This window comes from Taeniopygia guttata, chromosome 25 (genome assembly GCF_048771995.1).
Source record: "Taeniopygia guttata chromosome 25, bTaeGut7.mat, whole genome shotgun sequence".
Classification (NCBI taxonomy): Eukaryota; Metazoa; Chordata; class Aves; order Passeriformes; family Estrildidae; genus Taeniopygia; species Taeniopygia guttata.
The window spans coordinates 7489567-7510057 of record NC_133050.1 but is presented as its reverse complement, the minus strand read 5'-3'; the positions used below and the strand labels follow the sequence as shown (position 1 = coordinate 7510057).

Sequence of the window (20491 nt, the reverse complement as noted above, 5' to 3'; positions counted from 1 at the left end):
GGAGAAGGAGAAGGAGAAGGAGAAGGAGAAGGAGAAGGAGGAGGAGGAGGAGGAGGAGAAGAAAGAGAATACAAGACAAAAGGAGACAAAGAAATCTAAATAAAGAGAAAGGGAAACCGAAAGAGAAAGACAAAAATACAAAGACAATGAAAATGTCACAGACTGAGACATGGAGTTGAAAACAACAAAATTTAACATATGGGGCATAGTAATAGGGATTTTTTTCTCTGGTGTCTGTCCCTGGTCCTTAGCGGGGCCAAGCTCAATACAGAGGTGCTCCAGCTCTGACAGCATTTGCCTCTGGATGGCTTCCAGCACCAGGGACATTCCTACTCAATGCCAGCATGGCTTCAGAACTGTAAAGGCCCCTGGTGTCATGGCCTGCAAGCAAGGAATCTGTCTGTCTTCAGGCAGGGTGCTTGAAGCACTTTGTCATTGCCCTTGTCCTTGTCTATGTCCTTATCGTTGTCATTATCATTGTCCTTCTCCTTCTTCTTAACCTTCATTGCCACATTCCCACTTCTCTCCTTCATATGCATCCGCTTCCCCTTTCATGCCATTTCCTTCTCCCCTTTAACCTCCAAAATACCATTGCCTCTTCCACTTTATAGTGGCAATCCCCTTCCAATTCCTGTTTTCTCAGGAACACCATTTCCCCTCCCACTCCCAGAATTCCCCATCCACAGGGGTATCCATGATTTGGGAAAAAAATGCAAAGAGACAGGAGTTGGATGCAGGAAAACTTTATTGAGCCAAGAAGGACAGGAGAGGCAGGGATGGGGATGGGGGGCAGGCCCCAGGCAGGCCGGGTGTCACGGGCTGCAGGAGGCCAGGGCAGCTTGTGCAGAGCTCAACTTCTCCAGGCTGGGCTGAGGCGGCGGCGGGGTCTGGGGCTGTTGGTGGTGGCTCTAGCAGGGCCCGCAGGTGTCCCAGAGCCTCCTGCTGTAGCGGGGCAAGGCGCAGGGGCTGCAGGCGGCAGCAGCGGAGGCTCTGCCAAAGGTGCAGAGGCCCCCCGAGGCCTGGGTGGCGCCGGCGCCGTAGAGGCCGCCCAGCCCCAGGGAGCCGCCAAAGGCCGGTGCTCCGGAGGAGCCCACCACGGCCTGCTGGGGGAAGGAGCTGAGGATGGGGCCGGGGAAGGTGACCACCACGGGCGGTGGCTGGATGAAGGCAGAGGAGTCGGGGCACTGGCGGGCGCACAGCTCGTTGCAGCTCTCAGCGATGGGCTGGGGCACAGCCACGCTGGTTCTGGGCGGGCACAGGTCCGTGCTGGTGCGGGGTGGGCACAGGTCGTAGCAGGACATCTTGGCGTGGGACGCGAGGCTGCTCTGCAAGAGAGGGCAGCCGTGTGAGGAGAGCAGCCCAGGGCAGCGCCCGAGCCACAGGGGCCGGGGCTGGAGCAGGGAGCCGCGAGCAGGAGCGCTGGCACACTTACCCTTGTTCCCGAGGAGGAGAAGGTGGCCAGGGCACTGCTTGGTCCAGGCTGGCCCAGGCAGGGCTTTTATAGCAGCCCTGGCATTGCTCAGCTCCGGCCGGGCCAATCTGCACAGGGGACACTCCCTGCTGCTGCTGCTGCTGCTGCTGACACCAGGGCTGTGCGGCCCCTGCCCCTCCCTGAGTCAGCATCCCCCAGGTGCCAAATCAGCACATCCCAAGGTGCCCAAACAATCTCATCCTCTCTGCCACATCAGTAATTGATAGTAGTGATTGCACGCTGGAATGGACTCCAGGAAAATCTTTCAAGATCTACTGGGGTGGAGCAGGGCTGGACTTAGCCTGGACCAGAGGGACATCTCTCCTCTTTGGCCTATGGAGTTCAGGCTACACTGGAGAAGTCTTTGCTCCCAGCTTCGGGAAACCCCCTGAGCACTGAGTTCAGGCAGATGGGGTCTGGTGCTGCTGGGTTGTCCTGTGATGCACAGATTCACTCCACGGTGATGGATCCTGACACTCCTGCCCACATACTTCTGCCCCTGACCAGTGTTCCTGTCCATTCCCAGGTGCAATCCCTGCTATCAATTATCTGAAGGGGCAGGAAGGACTGGGTAACTTGGACACCTTGGGATGTGCTGGGGTGGCACCTGGGGGATGCTGACTCAGGGAGGGGCAGGGGCCGCACAGCCCTGGTGTCAGCAGCAGCAGAAGGAGCAGCAGGGAGTGTCCCCTGTGCAGATTGGCCCGGCTGGAGCTGAGCAATGCCAGAGCTGCTATAAAAGCCCTGCCTGGGCCAGACTGGACCAAGCAGTGCCCTGGCCACCTTCTCCTCCTCGGGAACAAGGGTAAGTGTGCCAGCGCTCCTGCTCGCAGCTCCCTGCTCCAGCCCCGGCCCCTGTGGCTCGGGCGCTGCCCTGGGCTGCTCTCCTCACACGGCTGCCCTCTCTTGCAGAGCAGCCTCGCGTCCCACGCCAAGATGTCCTGCTACGACCTGTGCCCACCCCGGACCAGCACGGACCTGTGCCCGCCCAGAACCAGCGTGGCTGTGCCCCAGCCCATCGCTGAGAGCTGCAACGAGCTGTGCGCCCGCCAGTGCCCCGACTCCTCTGCCTTCATCCAGCCACCGCCCGTGGTGGTCACCTTCCCCGGCCCCATCCTCAGCTCCTTCCCCCAGCAGGCCGTGGTGGGCTCCTCTGGAGCACCGGCCTTTGGCGGCTCCCTGGGGCTGGGCGGCCTCTACGGCGCCGGCGCCACCCAGGCCTCGGGGGGCCTCTGCACCTTTGGCAGAGCCTCCGCTGCTGCCGCCTGCAGCCCCTGCGCCTTGCCCCGCTACAGCAGGAGGCTCTGGGACACCTGCGGGCCCTGCTAGGCTCATCTTAGGGCCTTTTTCGTCTGTCAGCGATGGAGAACTCTAGAAGTTGTTAATCTGGGCTGTTGCTGTCACTTCTTTTTCCTTTAATCCTTTTTTTTCCCTATCTTTAGGATTTTACCTGTCCTCCAATTTGATGATCTAGTCCCCAATGTTCTCCCTTGTGAATTATTATGTAAAACACTTTCATTGTTCTTTCCTTTTCTTTAGTCTTTATTATGTCATTTTTATCAGCGTCATGTCATATTTGCATCTATATAGCTCTGCTTGTTGACATCTCTATGATTTGGAAGTTTAAGCTTTATTTTTTTATACTCTTTGTACCTCTTGTTTTCCCATACTTACCTTTGTACTCTCTGTCTTATTGAAGTTGTTCCTGCAATAAATCTTTCATGCATCAAATTTTTTGGTATCTTTTTTTTTTTTTTTTTTTTAATGGTGCTGAGTACTTACTTAAGATATTGCCTGCTCATAACCGAGTTATTCAACTTGACCATTTCTGGTTGCTTAAATCTGTGGAGAGCCACTGGGGGAGGGCTTGGGAGTGCTGGAGCTGCTCTGAGAGGAGCAGCCTGCCCTGGATGACACAAAAGGGAAAGTAAGAGCAGGGCAGGGCCCGGCCTGGCCAAACCCAGCGGCTAGGAACGATCTGATCAGGGCTGAGGTGCCGGGCAGCTCCTCCCTGCTTTGGGCGCTGTTACTCAGCCCAGGGACATGCAAGGGCTACAAAACAACAAAACAGGGGCAGAGATCATTGCTCAGTGCTTCCCAAGTGCTCTCACAGCCCTTGTTCCTCAGGGGCTCGAGAAAATCTGCATTTAGATGAGTGTTTTTTCTCACAGGAACCCTCCAAATAAATTTTGTAGTCCAGAGAGGGCTGAAACCGCGGTGTTTTTAATATGAAGTAGAGAGAGGCAATCACAGAACCATGGAATGGTTTGGGTGGGAAGGGATCTTAAAATCATCTCATTCCACGCCCTGCCATGGGCAGGGACATCTTCCACCACCCCAGGTTGCTGCAAGCCCTGTCCAAGCTGGTCTTGGACACTTCCAGGGATGAGGCAGCCATGGAATATCCTGTGCCAGGGCCTCCCTGTGCTCACAGGGAAGGATTTATCCCAAAAATCCCATCTAAACCTCCTCTTTGTCAGTCTGAACCCATTCCCCTTGTCGTGTCACTCCGTCCCTTGGGAAAAGCTTTTCCCCGTGTTTCTTGTAGTGCCTTCAGGTCCTGCAAGGCCACAGTGAGGTCACCTCAGAGCTTCCCCTTCTCCAAACAGAATAATCCCGGTTCTCTCAGCCTTTCCTCCCGGCAGAGCTGCTCCATTCCTCGGATCATCCTCGAGCCTCCTCTGGGCTCTCTCCAGGTCCTGCCTGGGCTGGGATCCAGGGCTGGGGCAGCTCTGCAGGTGAGGTCTCACCTGAGCAGGGCAGAATCCCTCTCCCCTGCTGCCCACGGGGGTTTTGATGCAGCCCAGGAGAAATCAAGGGGTTGGATTTGAAGGGAATATGAGCCAGGGATGAGGCACAACTTACTCTGACTGTCAAATTTTTGTACAATATAAATCAAAACAAGGAAATCTCCCCCAGGCTGGGAGATGTGGGAACCACTCAAACCCTTTCTGTGCTTGGAGAATAATTTTTTTCCTTCCCCTGCAGCAAAGACAGGGAAATTTGTTGGGGCAATAAACAAACCTAACCACAAACACAAACCTAAACCCAAATCCTTTTCCACCTGCAGAGAAAATGAAAATATTGGTGTGAACCTGGACCACAACAACCAATCTTCAGTGTAGGAATTAAGAGCAGATCTCTGGGGGGATTTCTCAGGAATGATCAGAAGGATCTGTAAAATGCACTGGATACGGGTGAAAACCTAAAAGTTGTGCTCTGAAAAAATCATAGGAAAAGGGTAAATAATCACAATTTTTTTTTAATGGAAAATATAGCCTGAAATAAGGCAAATACAGCAAAGGTGGAATCTTAAACTCACAGAGGATTCAGCCACAGATATGGAAAGGATTTTTTTTTAAAGAAGGAAAAGAAGAACTGCATTAATCATTAACCGTTGACTTCCAATGGCACAAATCATGATTTAATCAAAGTAATGGCAGGCACCACCTTGTTTCCTGCACATTAAAGCAGCTTGGAGTTGTGTAAGAGTGAAATGTCTAAATCACTCGTGTAATACAACACCGAACATTAGCTGGGTTGAACAGCAGATAATGAATGTTTGTGAAATCATTACAAAGTATTTTTCTCAAGAAGGACCTGAACACTTTTGATAAGAGATTGCACCCTTGACATTATAGAAAAACCTTGATCTGCCTCTTTGGTTTTTTCCTCAGAATTGGAATCACAGGACTAGATATGGGAACATTCAGCACCATTGACCCTTTTAAAACTGAATTTTATTTCCCACTAAAACCTTCTTATTTAAACAAAGTGATTTTTATGTGGGATTGATTCCAAACCTTCCTCTCAATGCAAAACTATTGGGGGACTGCTGAGTGTCCTGGATGATCTCAGCAGATATTCATGACCCCTTAAATCCATCTCATACCAACAAGGTCTCTTTAATTACAGCTAGAAATGACATTTGTCCCTGAGTAGTTCTGGAATAAGCTGGTTTCTGCTTCTAATTAATTTATCAGATAATTTTAAAGGGCTGTTAAGGAAAAATGTCCATGTCAGCCAAAGATGAGTCTTACAAAATCTTGGAGCAGACAAGCTCATGACAAGGTTGTAAAGGAAGAAGTAACATGTGGAGTCAGCTCAATGAACATGATAATTCCAGTGAGGTCACTCTAATGATGCCAGGAGTTGCCAGTGCCAATTAAGACGCAAGATTAAAGAAATCAGGATGGTGAAACTCCAACATCACACGATAGGAGAATATGAATGAAATCAGAACTGCCACAAACTCCAAACTTTTGTGACTCAAAGCTGGCAAGCAATTTCTTTCAGGCAGAACCCCCACCCCAAGGAAGTTCCAAACCCTCAGGAATGTTGGGATCCTCTATATAAGCTTCAGTGCTTGGGTACTGGACAAACACTTCTTGCAGCTCATTCACCTTGTGGAGCTTAGTGAGTATGAATTTTAAATTCCTTTCTATTTATTTAATCAGAGCCTGAACAAGAGCAGTAGAAGATTCCTTTAGGAATGCTGAAATTTAGAAAGTTTTACATAATTTCTGTCTGGAATTACTCTTAATGAAACCAGTGGGAAATGTGGGATATGGGAGTCTCCAAATCTTTGGGAGTCCCCAGATCTTCCCAACTTCCCAACTTTGGGGAAGTTAATGGGAGGTGGGACTGAGGTTTTTATAAGCATTTCCAAAACATGAATGACACAACTATGTGGGGCCAGAACAAAGATCAGTTTGTGGGGTCTGGTCATTATGGAATGGTTTTACGTAGGCAGGAATTTTTGGATCAAGGTGCTCATTGGGTTTTCACCATGACAGTCAAGGTTGAACATGAACCACAACACAGTGATTTCACTCATGTTGAAAATTTCTCTCATGAACTTCCAAGTTTTTACAGTTTTCAAGTCTCTATCTGTTGCAAACCAACCTTCAAGCCTGCAAGATGTTCTGCTATGATCCCTTGGACAGGACAGATGGAGCCGGGCAGGGCACAGGGACTTGGGCAGGGATTGTAAGGTCAGGGGATGTGGGGATCAGGGCTCTGAGAGGGCTGCAGGGCACAGGGCCAGTGCTGGGCAGGGCGGGCAAGGCTGTGAGACTTTTACCACTCAAGGTCTTTGTCAGGTCTGGGGGAAAAAGCCAAAGCTGAATCAGGAGATCCCGACGGTTGTTCTAACACCAGTTTTTCTAAATTATGTTTCAGCCTCATCTCTCTCACGCCAAGATGTCCTGCTACGACCTGTGCCCACCCCGCACCAGCACGGACCTGTGCCCGCCCAGAACCAGCGTGGCTGTGCCCCAGCCCATCGCTGAGAGCTGCAACGAGCTGTGCGCCCGCCAGTGCCCCGACTCCTCTGCCTTCATCCAGCCACCGCCCGTGGTGGTCACCTTCCCCGGCCCCATCCTCAGCTCCTTCCCCCAGCAGGCCGTGGTGGGCTCCTCCGGAGCACCGGCCTTTGGCGGCTCCCTGGGGCTGGGCGGCCTCTACGGCGCCGGCGCCACCCAGGCCTCGGGGGGCCTCTGCACCTTTGGCAGAGCCTCCGCTGCTGCCGCCTGCAGCCCCTGCGCCTTGCCCCGCTACAGCAGGAGGCTCTGGGACACCTGCGGGCCCTGCTAGAGCCACCACCAACAGCCCCAGACCCCGCCGCCGCCTCAGCCCAGCCTGGAGAAGTTGAGCTCTGCACACGCTGCCCTGGCCTCCTGCAGCCCGTGACACCCGGCCTGCCCGGGGCCTGCCCCCCGTCCCCATCCCTGTCTCTCCTGCTCTTCTTGGTACAATAAAGTTTTCCTGCATCCAACTCCTCCTGTCTCTTTGCCTCTTTTCCCCAAATGACAAAGACCCATGGCTTTGGCCAAGTGAGGAACACCAGGCATCTCTTCCCAGCACAAGACTGAATATCCCACCAGAGGAAAACAAGGACAGATGAAAACCAGAGCGGCTTTTGTGCAACACCAACAGGGGTTTAATGTCAGAGAAGAGCAACAGCCGAGGGTAGGGAACCCAGGCGATCCCAGGGACAGCAGGGGATGCAGGACTCGTGTTCCGGGAGCTCAGGAGCGGGATAAGCCAGGGATGGAGGGGCCGGGCACAGAGAGGGGATGGGGGGCTCAGGGAATCCCGAGGGGATGGAGGGCTCAGGTATCCCGAGGGGATGGGAGATGCGGGCACAGAGGGGGGATGGAGGGCTCAGGGCACACCCGGGGCGGCTGGGCACACTCAGCTGCCCCTGCCAGCGGATCCTGCCCGGTGTCCCCACAGCCCGGGCTGGGCTCCAGGGCTGGCACTGCCGCTGGGGGCTGGCACTGCCAGGGCGGCTTTAGAAAAACCCACAGCTCCCGCGGCGGGATCTGCCCCACCTCTGGGAGCCAGACAGGGAATAGCCCAGGCCCCGCGAGGAGAAGCCGGAGCTGCAGGACCTCCCGCAATTGCCAAAGGAGCCCCCATAGCCCCCCAGGGAACCCCCATAGCCCCCAAAGGAGCCCCCATAGCCAATATCACCTCCATAACCCAGGGAACCCCCATATCCAAGGGAGCCCCCATAGCCCCCACAGCTCCCCAGGCCAAAGGAGCCCCCATAGCCCTGGGAGCCCCCATAGCCCCCATAACCTCCCAACCCAAAGGAGCCCCTATAACCACGGGAGCCCCCCAACCCAAAGGAGCCCCAATTGCCCTGGGAGCCCCCATAACCTCCTGAGCCAAAGGAGCCCCCAAAACCTCCTGAGCCAAAGGAGCCCCCATAGCCAGAGGAGCCCCCCAAGGCCAGGGAGCCCCCAGAAGCCCCAGAACCTCCCAGCCCAAAGGAGCCCCCGTAGCCCTGGGAGCTGCGGGAGCTGAAGGAGCGCCCCAGCCAGGCTGGGCCCGACGATCCCACAACGCTCTCCTGAGGGAAGGTGCTGAGCACGGGGCCCGGGATGGTCACCACCACCGGCGGGGGCAGGATCACAGCTCTGGAGTCGGGGCACTGCTGCACACACGGCTCGTTGGAGCTCTCCGCGATGGGCTGGGGGCAGCTCACGCCGCACGACTCGCCGGAGTAGGACATCCTTCTGTGCTGCGAGGCTGCAACGCACAGCAGGAGAAAGGTTTCAGAACCAGAAATTTCCACCTGATTCTGCCTGTGCTTTGCCATGGAAAATGTGAGTCCAGAGTTCATTACTTTCCAAATCTGGCCCTCATGTGACCACAAAAATCACATTCTAGACTCTGGTTGCTGTCACAGTCCCTGAGATGTCACACTCAGATGAAAACATCTGGTGTAATCTCTGGTGACACTTCTTACTCTGTGACAAATCTAATTTTATCTCTTTATTATTTATAAAGACTGACTGAAATCTAGCAATGTATCTGTAGGAAGTTAAGAAGTGTCCAATACAAAGCAGCAATTTTTGTAGTTTCGTATCCTTTCCCAAGTAGCCCTCAGCTTTCAAACTAGAAAATTCACCCTTATATTCCCACAAGGTGGGAATGATCATTCAGATATTTTTAAATTTTACTCATTGTACCTAAAATGCCTGGAAATGGTTATTCCAAGTGGCACGTTGAAAATTCACATTTTATTATACAACAAACTTCTGAGACCCACAGCTTTTCAATCTGCCAATCCATAACATCAAAGAATTGGATGGGGAAAAAGAAGGATAGAGAAGGAGAGAGGAGTTCAAATCAGACTTACCCTGTTCACCAAGGTGAATAACTCAGGAGATGTGGATGGAGAGGCTTGGAGTGGTGGCAGCTTTTATACATTTCCCAAAGTGCTTACAAGGACAAAACGCCCTCCGTGCCTCTGGTCCCACACAAAACAACCCTCACATGGAGGGATTTAATTCTGCTGGCTTTGCACTGCCACTCCCCACGCGCAAAAACAGGCGTGAGGCCATGTCAGGACAGACTTGAGGGCATCGAGCTGGTGAATGATGAGATAATAATCCCCATCACGAGTGTTGTCTTTGGGTTTGATGAGCTCAGATTAATTAACTTCGTCTTTTAAAATTTAAGTGAATCCCGTGAAAATCCACGGGAGCTGCACAAAAAGAGGGAGACAGGTATCAAAAATGAAGAAAATATCGATTCTCTCCAAATGCTTCAGAAACGTGAGGGGTTTTAAGAGCTGTGTTTGCACCTCAAATGCCATTAATTACTCAACAATCCCAAGGTGGGCTCCATTGCTCCATGCCCTGCTGGTTTTGGAATATCACGGAGGCAGTGACACCTGGGGGATGTTCCAGATCCTTCCAGGACCATGAGGGGCTTCGTGAACGCCCACAGGAAATTAATATTTGGTGTGTTAGACTCGAACACAGAAACGTCACCACCCAAAACTGGGGCAGGAGCGTCAGTTCAGAGACGTGTGAACTGAGGCCTCTGTGTCATGAGGAACAATTTCATGGACAAAATATTTACAGGTGAGACTCCAAGAGCAGAGAATTTAGAAAATCAGTCTGAGACCACTTTTTTGCAGAACATTGATGGTTAAGCTTGAAAATTTAGATGATTTGCAATCAGGCTTTAATTTCTCCCCTGAAATTTAAGATATTTCAGCAAAATGCTGCCTCATAAATTAAGAAGAAGCTGCACTCGATATGGTACATGAGGTACTTGTTGTAATCATCCCAAACACATTAATAGTTAATAAAATGAAGAATTTGAGCTTATGAATGAAAATTAAATCATTGCCAGCACTGAAATTATCAATCAGAGGTTAATCAGGGAATCAAGAGGAGTGACATTGATTGGCGTATTTTAAATTACGCTGTTTCATAACAAGGGAGCTCCTAACTCAGAATAAATCCTCATAACTCCCAGCCCCCATTTAATAGGATAATAACAGAAATTGCAAGCACTGACTATTAATGAGTATTTGTGAGGCAGCTTAAAGTCATTATCCTCCAGGTACCTCTCATTATTATCAGCAAATCCTGATGACACTTCACAAGCAGAGCTATTTTACAATTTAGAGGTAATTTATTGCCTCTCTTTTGCAACATTGTAAAATTAGAGAACAATTGCGAGAGGAAAGAAAAGAAATAACTGCAGGATTTCCCAGACTCATCCTAATAAAGTATATTTTTATTCTATTACTACTTTAATAAATCCTCTCTTTTTTCTGTAGTGGTCAGTACTTCGGGGGGGGAAGAAAATTTAGATTTTTTAATGTATTTCAAACCGAACTTCTAGAAGTTGAGATTTCAAATGAAATAATGAAATATTTGGAATTAGCTTTAAGCTAAGACCTCTTCTGGCTGTACCAATTTCTGCCTCTTTGGAGACAACTTTTGTAGATCCCTACTCAGCTACAAGGAGAATTCATGTCCTCTCACAGCCACAGTTTTAGGTCCAGTTGGGCGACCTTCACCTGGTGAAGATGGCACCACAAAGGGCACCACACTATGGAAGAGTTACCGTGGCCATTAAAATGTCCCAATTTAAAAGGACAATAAAATTGGAGTGAACCAGAGCTGGCTTTAATTGATGGCTCCATGACCACCCTTCAGCCCCAAATTCCCCAAATCCCCTTGGATCACCCTCAGAGGGAGCTGATTGCCATCAGCAATTGTGTCATAGCCACACGAGTCTGGGAGTGCTGAGGTGACAGAACGGAAGCACCCACTGTGGGTTGGTTTTGTAATAAACGAGGATGGGAGGCTCAGAGGGTGGCTTTGAGGAGGATATAAAAGCTCAGGTCACCCACAGCCCTTCATCCACTGCTCCTGTTCCCATCCCTGCAGCGAACAAGGTAAGTGGTGCCACGCATCTCCAGAAAATCTGATTTACTGCATGAAGTCAATGAGACCTTTTTCCTCTTCCTATTCACTTCTTTTTCGCTGGTCTTACACCTTTGACTGAATCTTTGCCACAGGTTGCTACAAGTTTGATTAATTTATCCAGCACAGAATTTCTCTTGCAAAGATGATCATGGTGAGAGGAAGGCTGAAGGTGGAGATGATACAATAATGAGATTTCTTTCATATCATCATTGAATTCACCTGTTCCTCTCTAATATTTCAGACACAGAGTTTGATTTTGATGCATCTCGGCCAGTTTAGCTTTTAAGTCCTCTCTGCTGTGCGTTGCAGCCTCGCAGCACAGAAGGATGTCCTACTCCGGCGAGTCGTGCGGCGTGAGCTGCCCCCAGCCCATCGCGGAGAGCTCCAACGAGCCGTGTGTGCAGCAGTGCGCCGACTCCAGAGCTGTGATCCTGCCCCCGCCGGTGGTGGTGACCATCCCGGGCCCCGTGCTCAGCACCTTCCCTCAGGAGAGCGTTGTGGGATCGTCGGGCCCAGCCTGGCTGGGGCGCTCCTTCAGCTCCCGCAGCTCCCAGGGCTACGGGGGCTCCTTTGGGCTGGGAGGTTCTGGGGCTTCTGGGGGCTCCCTGGCCTTGGGGGGCTCCTCTGGCTATGGGGGCTCCTTTGGCTCGGGAGGTTTTGGGGGCTCCTTTGGCTCAGGAGGTTATGGGGGCTCCCAGGGCAATTGGGGCTCCTTTGGGTTGGGGGGCTCCCGTGGTTATAGGGGCTCCTTTGGGTTGGGAGGTTATGGGGGCTATGGGGGCTCCCAGGGCTATGGGGGCTCCTTTGGCCTGGGGAGCTGTGGGGGTTATGGGGGCTCCCAGGGCTATGGGGGCTCCTTTGGCCTGGGGAGCTGTGGGGGCTATGGGGGCTCCCTTGGATATGGGGGTTCCCTGGGTTATGGAGGTGACATTGGCTATGGGGGCTCCTTCGGGGGCTATGGGGGCTCCCGGGGGGGCTATGGGGGCTCCTTTGGCAATTGCGGGAGGTCCTGCAGCTCCGGCTTCTCCTCGCGGGGCCTGGGCTATTCCCTGCCTGGCTCCCAGAGATGGGGCAGATCCCGCCGCGGGAGCTGTGGGTTTTTCTAAAGCCGCCCTGGCAGTGCCAGCCCCCAGCGGCAGTGCCAGCCCTGGAGCCCAGCCCGGGCTGTGGGGACATCAGGCAGGAGCCGCTGGCAGGGGCAGCTGAGTGTGCCCAACCGCCCCGGGTGTGCCCTGAGCCCTCCATCCCCTCTCTGTGCCCGGATCTTCCATCCTCTCGGGATACCTGAGCCCTCCATCCCCTCGGGATACCTGAGCCCTCCATCCCCTCGGAATTCCCTGAGCCCTCCATCCCCTCGGAATTCCCTGAGCCCTCCATCCCCTCGGGATTCCCTGAGACCTCCATCCCCTCTCTGTGCCCGGCCCCTCCATCCCTGGCTTATCCCGCTCCTGAGCTCCCGGAACACGAGTCCTGCATCCCCTGCTGTCCCTGGGATCGCCTGGGTTCCCTGCCCTCGGCTGTTGTTCTTCTCTCTGACATTAAACCCCTGTTGGTGTTGCACAAAAGCCGCTCTGGTTTTCATTTGTCCTTTATCTTTTTCCTCCGGGAGCAGAACTCGCCAGCTTGCTCGGGGTTCCCTATCAAAGGATCTTTAAAACGTGGAATGGGAGTTTAATTGGGGTACTTAACAGGACGTTGAGGAATGTTTGTTTTGCAATTTGCCCATCATTTACTTCCCCGAGGCTCTGAGTAATTGTTCCTGCTCTGAGGAATTCTGGTGACAGCCGGAAGGCCCCTCAATCACCACATCGTTTAGCAAGCAATTAAAGCGTAATTGCAGCGTTTCTAAGCTAGCAGGAGAACAAGGGAAGGACGAGACCTAAGTTTTGTGGTTTTTTGGGTTTTTTTGTTTTTTGGATTTTTTGGGGGGTTTTTTGTTGGTTTTTTTTTTGTTTGGTTGGGTTTTTTTGTTTTGTTTTGGTTTGGTTTGGGTTTTTTTTTGTTTTTTTTTTTTTTTTTTTTGTGTTTTGGACGTTCTGCCTGGGTTTGTTCAGCCTAAGGAAGAGAAGCTTCGGGATGATATGATTTCACCTTCCAGAGTCTCCAGGAGCTGACAAGAAATACGGGGAGAAATTATTTCCAAAGGCCTGGAGAGCCAGGACCAGGGGGAATGGGCTCGAATTTATGGAGAGGAGGTTTAAAAGGAATATTGAGAATAAATTAAAAGAAGTTTTGTCCGCAAAGCTGCTTTAGCTTTCCCACCTCTTTCCCCCCATTTGTTGCTAGCCAGGAGTGGTTATTTCATATTGTTCTTCCAGAAATTAGGAAAAGGGAGAATATTCCCTAAAAAAAAAAAAAAAAAGAAAAAAAGGAAAAAAAAAAGCTATTATTCATTGTTTATATTTATCTAACTCCTCAGTGATTACCGTGGTATAACTGAAATGCAGATCGGCTTGGTACTCACAACTTATGTACAGGCAAATTTCTGCCAGAGGAGGCTCCAAAGAGGAAGACAGAGAAGGAACATTGCAAACCACAAATTGTGATGCACCATCTATTTAATGAGCAAGAAGTGGAATTAAAAAAAAAAAATACAGCATAGGAAAGCAGAAGGGTTGAATACCGATTAAAATTCATCACCCATTTCCAGGCAGTGCTTTACAGCTGGACACCCAGCGACAATCGAGTGACATTTTTCACCTCCCTGATACCACAGGAAGGCATCACATGGGAAAGGCCAAGCTCCTGCAGCCCCGGAGCTCGGGGCAAAGCTGCGGGGGTCAGCAAGCGGGTGGGCACGGGCCCAGTCCTGCATCCGATCGCGCTTTCCATCTCCTGCTCATCCCTTCCCGGCCGTCCCGGGGCTCCCTCAGGGCCCGCAGCGGTTGGAGCGCCGGTAGGACCTTCCATAGAGCCCCCCCAAAGCGGAGTACCCCAAACTGCCGAGCCCCGAGGCGCTGCCCGAGGAGATGGGGACGCCGCCGGCGCTCAGAGCATCCCCGACGGCCGCGGAGGCCGAGGATCCCACGGCGGTGTTCTGGGGGAAGGAGCTGAGGATGGGCCCGGGCAGGGTGACCACGACAGGAGAAGGTTGGATCACGTAGGTGGAGTCCTGGCACTGCCGGACACAGGGCTCGTTGCAGCTGTTGGCCAGCGGCGTGGGGCCGCAGGACGTGGGGGCGCAGAGGTCGTAGCAGGACATGGCTGTGGGGTGTGAGTGTGGAACGCAGGGAATTCTGGAAAACACGGAGCGAGGTGTAATTAGTCGCGTAATTAAGCTGTAATGGTGATGGAGAGCGCAGGGACTGCGAGGGGAATTCAGTGAAGGGTTGGTCTCGGCTTGAAAGGAGATTTCAGTGAAACTCGGAGCTCTCCACACCACCAAGGGCAGCTCCACCTCCTCCTGAGCGGCTCTGAGCGCTCCTTTCCCACCACACTCCTCCTGCAGCCCTGAATTAAGCAGGGAGGTGAGGCACCAGGCAGGAAAGCAAGGAAAAACTGTGCCCGAAAAAAAAAGAGGGAGAAACAAAAACTTCCTCAGCAAGTAAAAATGAGGAGCAGAAGTTTCACCGCGAGGGTGGTGAGGCTTTAGCACCGGTGGCTCAGAGCAAGGGAGTTCAGGGAATCTCCCTCTGGAGACATTCAGACCCTCGTGCCCAGGAGTCTCCCTCTCCAGAGTCGTTCCAATCCCGCTTGGAGACTCTCCTGTGTCGCCTGCCCCGTGAGATCTCCAAAGGTCCCTTCCAACCCCGAATATTCTGCGGTTCCAACCCGAGAGCCAAAAGCTCTGCACAGATTCCCCACATCCACTCCCAGCTCCTGAGCAATGCTCAGGCAGAGCTTGGGACTTCTAGGAACGGAAAGATTTGGGTGACACAAATGAAAAAATCCGGGGTCAGCACAGGAACGACCTCCACCCTTCACAGAATGTCCCTCCCTGGAGAAAAAGCTGCTTCGAGATCTCCCCAGCAATTTTTAAAGAGCGCAAACCTCGGGTTGCTACAGACAAACAGCAGAAAAATAAAACACAACGACAGCAACAATCCAGGAAAATGGGAAGCAGATCGAGACTTACCCTTTTCTCCAAGGAGAGGAAAGCAGGAATGGTTGTAGCTCCTCCGACCGCGCTGGTTTTATACCCTGGCCCAGAGAGCCCGAGGACCTCGCACACAAATTGTGCTTGTAGCTCATTAGCAGCCAATTGCTAACGATTCCTCATATGCAAAATACCCCTGGCTGGGGATTTACTTTTCCTCTCTGTTTGTGTTTCTTGCCTGGATTTCATTTCCTCCCTGTAATGTATGCATTCCTCCGGAGAGGTTTCTTTTATCCTCAAATCTTGCGAGCCCGGTTAATTCCTGATCAGAGGCTGATTCATCTGGGTTACTCAGGAAATTATTTTGCATCCTAAGGAACCATGAAACAGATGAAGGTGCAATGACCTTCCCTGTGACATCCCTTTCCCCCAGCACGAAGGGCACAAGTTTTTGGCATACGTCGCTCTGAAAAGGGCAGAAATTCCTATTTCTGCCTCAGAATTTCACCAAATTCCTCTCAAACAGAGAGAGAGACACAAAAATCAATGAAATAAAATTGTTAGAAAGCATTTAGAGGTGAGTAAACTCCACCACTCTCCAAGGTACTAGGAAATGGATTATTTGAGGGAACAGATTTTATTTTCTTGACTCAGCACGGAGCATGAAAGAGGATCAGCACCTGATCTATTCCTTTATTATTAAACCACCATATTCCCATGATGGAACCTGAGACACAGTTTGGAAACGGAGTGTCCAAGTCCTTCATCTCAGGAGTCTCCAGGCTGGGTTTTCTCCTTACATCAAACCAGAACAGCGACTGAGGTCAGCTGGAGGATGCCTGGGAATTTGGGGCTGCTCAAAGCCTTGCCCAAGCTCATCTTTGGGGTCATCAAAGACGCCAAACCCTTTTACATCTGCCACTAAATTATTACTTTCCCCTGCTGGGCTTTGCACCATTATGCAAAATTGTTCCCCAAATTAATAGCAGTTATTCAGAGATGTTTGTAATGTTCCTGTTCCTTTTTTCCCTCTTTGAAAGCACGTCTCAAAGATCACCTCAGCGTGCAGCAATTCCAGTTCCTTTTCAAAGGCAATTTCCAGATTAAAAAGTAATTGCAGACAATGCAGGAGCAGACTGGAGGGCAGGGCCCAGCATCCCAGCCTCTCGTGGTGTTTAATCTCCGAGGCAGAGACAAGCAAATCAGCCCCGAACTGGGAGTATCTTCCCCAGCATCTCCTGGGAAATAAACGCTGGTTGGAGACTTCTGAAGAGCAGAAATCTTCAAAGTTCCCAAAATATTTCCCTGGACCACTCAGACATGCAAATGTGGGATGATCAGCAAATGGGCAGGGACAGAGTCTTTGAACATGACCAGGGGTTCAAAGGGGTGGCCAAGATTCCTGATGGATCCAACAAACTTCCCCACCAGCTCCAATCCTTCCACCTTGTCCTTGAAATACAAATCAGAATTTGCATCAGCTCAATTCCAGCCGTGAGTTGCTGGATGTCCCCAGTTTGAGATGACCCAAAATGATGACACGATGGATGGAAGCTCTCCTGCCCCTCAAGATTGACCAGACCTTCCCAAAGTTCTCACTGCACGCACAGAAATGTTAAAAAATTGGTTGTCCAGAGAAGCTGTGGCTGCCCCATCCCTGGAAGTGTCCAAGTCCGGGTTGGACAGGGCTTGGAGCACCCTGGGATAGTGGAAGGTGTCCCTGCCCATGGTTTAGATGATTTTTAAGGCCCCTTCCCACCCAAACCAATCCATGATTCCCTGACTTTCCTTTACAACAAGAATTATCTGTTGACTCTAAGAGCAGCTTGTGGTTTGAAAACCAACTCATCCAAAGCTACAGAGAAGATAAAAAGAGCCCAAATCCCACTTCTGAAGGTGATCCTAAGTCCAGCTTGTCTGGCTGGTTCCATCTCCTCCTCCCAGGAGCCGAAATCTTTGGGATATTGCTCATGGGAAGATTACAAGGAGCAGCGATCTGAAATCTCCTGGGCACTTATCACGGCTGGACTTGCACACTCAGGACTCCAATTAAAACTCGCTGCCACACCAGGGGCTGCTCCCAGGTGTGTGCCCAAAATGCCAGAAGTCCTAAACAAATGGGATTTTGACTCATCCCCACTTTGGAAGGTGGAGTTGGCGCGATGGAGTCGGGAATATTTAATGGATGCAAAGCAGGAGATGAAAGCGGCCTCACGGGTTGTGGGTTTCATCCACAGCCAGGATAAACCCATCATGAACATAAACAGAAAACAAACCAATTTCCCTGCTGGGAACTCGTCCAATGCAAAGCAAACCCACAGCTCCTGCAGGCACTGGGTAATAAAAGGTGCAGGAATGTCTGGGATCCTCCAGGCAGCCCCAGAAAGCCATAAAAGTTCTCCAGAGCCTTCCTGCCTCTTCCCTTCTCCCCATAAACCCAGGAGATGCTGCAGCTCTGGCTTCAGCTTCGCAGAATTTGGTGCTGAGCGGGACTTTCGCTGACAACAAATATTTCTGCAAAAACACCTGGTGGATTTTTTATTTCTGTGGGACCAAGTTGTTGCAGGTCTTCAGAAGAAATCCTTCCCTGTGACAAATATTCTAACATGATATTCCCACTCGTTTTCTGCAGTAGTGAATAGATCACTTTCTAACTGACTGCAAACCCACCCAGATTTCCCTTTCTTCCTCAGAATTGTGCTTTACTGGTTGCCACACCAAGTTTGAACCCACAAAGGCCATTTGGAACAGGAATGAAGGGGGGAAATTATATTTGAGGATCATATTTTATTTTATTTCAAAAAGCTTGACCCTTCTGATGTGATTTCTGAATGCTTGGAGGAAACATCCCAGCTTTGAGGGGAGTTTTGTTGCAATCTGGGAAGGGATTTGGTTCAATTAATGAAAAGGGAACTGCAAGGATAAGGAAATTAATTTCTTTTGAGAAATATCCACCTGAATCTGTCCAAGGCACCTTCTCAGCAGTGCCTCAACCCTTTGGAGCCATTGGACTTTTTGGAATTCATCACCTTTGATCAGGGAATAGCTTCAGTTGAGATGGCAAAAAATACTAAATTAAACATTTAATCCAGACCAAGCTCCTCTGTAATAGAACATCAAACCACCAGCTTTCCACTGTCTTCTGGTGTTTATTAAAAAAAAAAACCCTCCTACTTAAAATTATTAATTCTTTCATTTGCCTCCTTTAATTTCATTTCACTAATGACTGCAGTCGGCAGAGCCTCATCAGCACCTTTAATTACAGTTCAGCCTCATCCTGGACAGGCAGACAAAGACTCCAAGCGAGACTTTTTGGATATATCAGGAGTTTTACGGGCTGACAGGAGGTTGAGTCATCCAGAGCCTTCGGGGGAACCTTTCCAAGCCTTCTTTCTTCAGGATGTCTAAACAGCTCCTTCATCCCAATCCAGGAGGAGAAAAGCCATGCCTGATAAAGCTCAGCTCTGGCTTAAAATACCCTAATAGAGGGCTGGAACTAAAAACTCTTTAAATTTTAGTCCTTTAATCTCTCTGTCCCAGACTTGCTTCCCAACTCAGCAAATTCCAAAGGGAGAAACCCTTCCGATCATTCTGTGCCTCCCTCCCAGACCCACCAGGGGCTGAGCTCAGCTGCCCGGAGATGCTGCACCCAAAACAGGGTGCCCCAATTGCTGCTTCTCTCCCTCCACATTTCCCTGAGGAACCTCAGCTGAGCTCCCTTCTTTTAAAAGGCTTTTCCCAAGTATCACATTTTTAAAAATTCCCTGTTTATGCCCCAGCAGGAGGCACCCGTTGCAGGGTCCCTTTCTGCCTTTGATAAGGGGTTTCAGGCTCGGATTTAAAAGTTTTCCATCACTGGAATCTGACTCATTCTCCTTTGAAATTATGTTTTCTGGAAGTGGGGACATCCAAAGGCACTGGAAAAGGGGTTGGGAGAGCAAAGAACGCCAGGCAGACTCGGAAGGTGATGCAGCACGAATTTAATGGGTTTAGGAAGGGAAGGAAGCAATGAAAAAGTCAGGACTACTTTTCCATGATCCAGTAAGGACAGAACCCACTCATCCCTCTCACAGCGACATTCTCAGCAAGTGGAAATCTTCCTTCTTCATTGATGAATGACCTGTGCCAATCCAGCCATGCACAACAATTGCCAACAATTAATATTTTGCCTATTATCAAATACAAAAAAAAAAAAGAAAACCAACAAAACAAAAAAGCAGGACAAGACATTTGATCAGAAATATGAAGTAAAGCACAACAAAAGACAAGCAAAGGCCTGGTTTGGCGAGATGCCGAACTCCCACAGCTCCTTTTACTCCAGGCTGGGGATATCTCATGAGGCATCCAAAAACCGTGGCCGTGAGCTCAGTCCTGCTCCAGGGACGGGTCGGGGTTCAGCATTCCCGGTCTTCTCCTCCCGCCTTAGCAGGGCCCGTAGAAGCCGCTGCGGGACGCGTTGTAGCGCCGGTAGGGCCGGCTGTAGCCACTGCCCAGCCCGGGGTAGCCAAAGCCCCCAAAGCCCAAGGAGCTGCCCGAGTTGATGGGGACACCGCCGGCACTCAGAGCACTCCCGACGGCCGCAGAGGCCGAGGATCCCACAGTGGTGTTCTGGGGGAAGGAGCTGAGGATGGGCCCGGGCAGGGTGACCACCACGGGCGAGGGCTGGATGACCACGGTGGAGTCCTGGCACTGCCGGACGCAGGGCTCGTTGCAGCTGTTGGCCAGCGGGGTGGGGCCGCAGGACGTGGGGGCACAGAGGTCGTAGCAGGACATGGCTGTGGCCAGAGGGAATTCTGGAATACAGGAGTTGGGTTACACCCACATTTATCAGCAGCTTTCCAGGGGTCCATTCAGCATTGGGAATTGAGAAGGAAGTCAGGTTTTTAGTGCTGCTCGCGGTCTGGCCTTAGGTGAATTCTCCACTTGGGCTGTGGTGGGATGTGGTCACGCGACTGAACAGGCCCAAGAATTCACTTATGATATTAAAGTGCAGCTGCACAACCTTAAAACTTCCTTGGATCCCAAAACTGAATAAATAACTCATTTAATAAATAACCCATACCATTTACCTAACGTGGCTAATGATTTTTATAATTCGCCACCTACACAAAACTCCCTCTTTGGTATAAAACCCCTTCCTCCTTCTGAGAAAAAAAAAATACTACAATAGGAGTGAAGGAAAAGCTACAAAATCAAGGCAGAAGTTTGCTGTAGAAAGAGAATAAATAGGTTCAAACTCAC

At 50.8% G+C, this 20491-nt stretch overlaps 7 protein-coding genes across 7 annotated transcripts; 3 read left to right on the top strand and 4 right to left on the bottom strand.

Annotated features, from left to right (window-relative positions):
- Positions 1 to 815: 815 nt before the first annotated feature.
- On the bottom strand, positions 816 to 1301 carry LOC140680633 (feather keratin 4-like). The gene has a single exon (XM_072918610.1). It carries the CDS (start codon positions 1299 to 1301, stop codon positions 909 to 911), a length of 393 nt encoding a protein of 130 aa, XP_072774711.1. The 3' UTR covers positions 816 to 908.
- A 1106-nt stretch (positions 1302 to 2407) lies between these two features.
- On the top strand, positions 2408 to 2800 carry LOC140680564 (feather keratin 4-like). The gene has a single exon (XM_072918366.1). The coding sequence runs from the start codon at positions 2408 to 2410 to the stop codon at positions 2798 to 2800; it is 393 nt and encodes a 130-aa protein (XP_072774467.1).
- A 3858-nt stretch (positions 2801 to 6658) lies between these two features.
- Positions 6659 to 7119, top strand: LOC105758845 (feather keratin 4-like). The gene has a single exon (XM_012570858.5). The coding sequence runs from the start codon at positions 6674 to 6676 to the stop codon at positions 7064 to 7066; it is 393 nt and encodes a 130-aa protein (XP_012426312.1). The 5' UTR covers positions 6659 to 6673; the 3' UTR covers positions 7067 to 7119.
- Positions 7120 to 7389: 270 nt separating this feature from the next.
- Positions 7390 to 9192, bottom strand: LOC105758844 (uncharacterized). Its single transcript, XM_041721019.2, has 2 exons — positions 9123 to 9192; positions 7390 to 8509 (listed from the first exon to the last, which is right to left on the bottom strand). The coding sequence occupies exon 2, from the start codon at positions 8490 to 8492 to the stop codon at positions 7767 to 7769; it is 726 nt and encodes a 241-aa protein (XP_041576953.2). The 5' UTR covers positions 8493 to 8509; positions 9123 to 9192; the 3' UTR covers positions 7390 to 7766.
- A 1929-nt stretch (positions 9193 to 11121) lies between these two features.
- Positions 11122 to 12779, top strand: LOC115498513 (uncharacterized). The gene is made up of 2 exons (XM_030291654.4): positions 11122 to 11183; positions 11524 to 12779. The coding sequence occupies exon 2, from the start codon at positions 11541 to 11543 to the stop codon at positions 12318 to 12320; it is 780 nt and encodes a 259-aa protein (XP_030147514.4). The 5' UTR covers positions 11122 to 11183; positions 11524 to 11540; the 3' UTR covers positions 12321 to 12779.
- Positions 12780 to 13827: 1048 nt separating this feature from the next.
- Positions 13828 to 14480, bottom strand: LOC100231656 (feather beta keratin-like). Its single transcript, XM_012570856.5, has one exon. The coding sequence runs from the start codon at positions 14414 to 14416 to the stop codon at positions 14084 to 14086; it is 333 nt and encodes a 110-aa protein (XP_012426310.3). The 5' UTR covers positions 14417 to 14480; the 3' UTR covers positions 13828 to 14083.
- A 4980-nt stretch (positions 14481 to 19460) lies between these two features.
- Positions 19461 to 20023, bottom strand: LOC100219169 (feather keratin 4-like). Its single transcript, XM_072918541.1, has one exon. It carries the CDS (start codon positions 20021 to 20023, stop codon positions 19673 to 19675), a length of 351 nt encoding a protein of 116 aa, XP_072774642.1. The 3' UTR covers positions 19461 to 19672.
- Between the last annotated feature and the right edge of the window lie 468 nt (positions 20024 to 20491).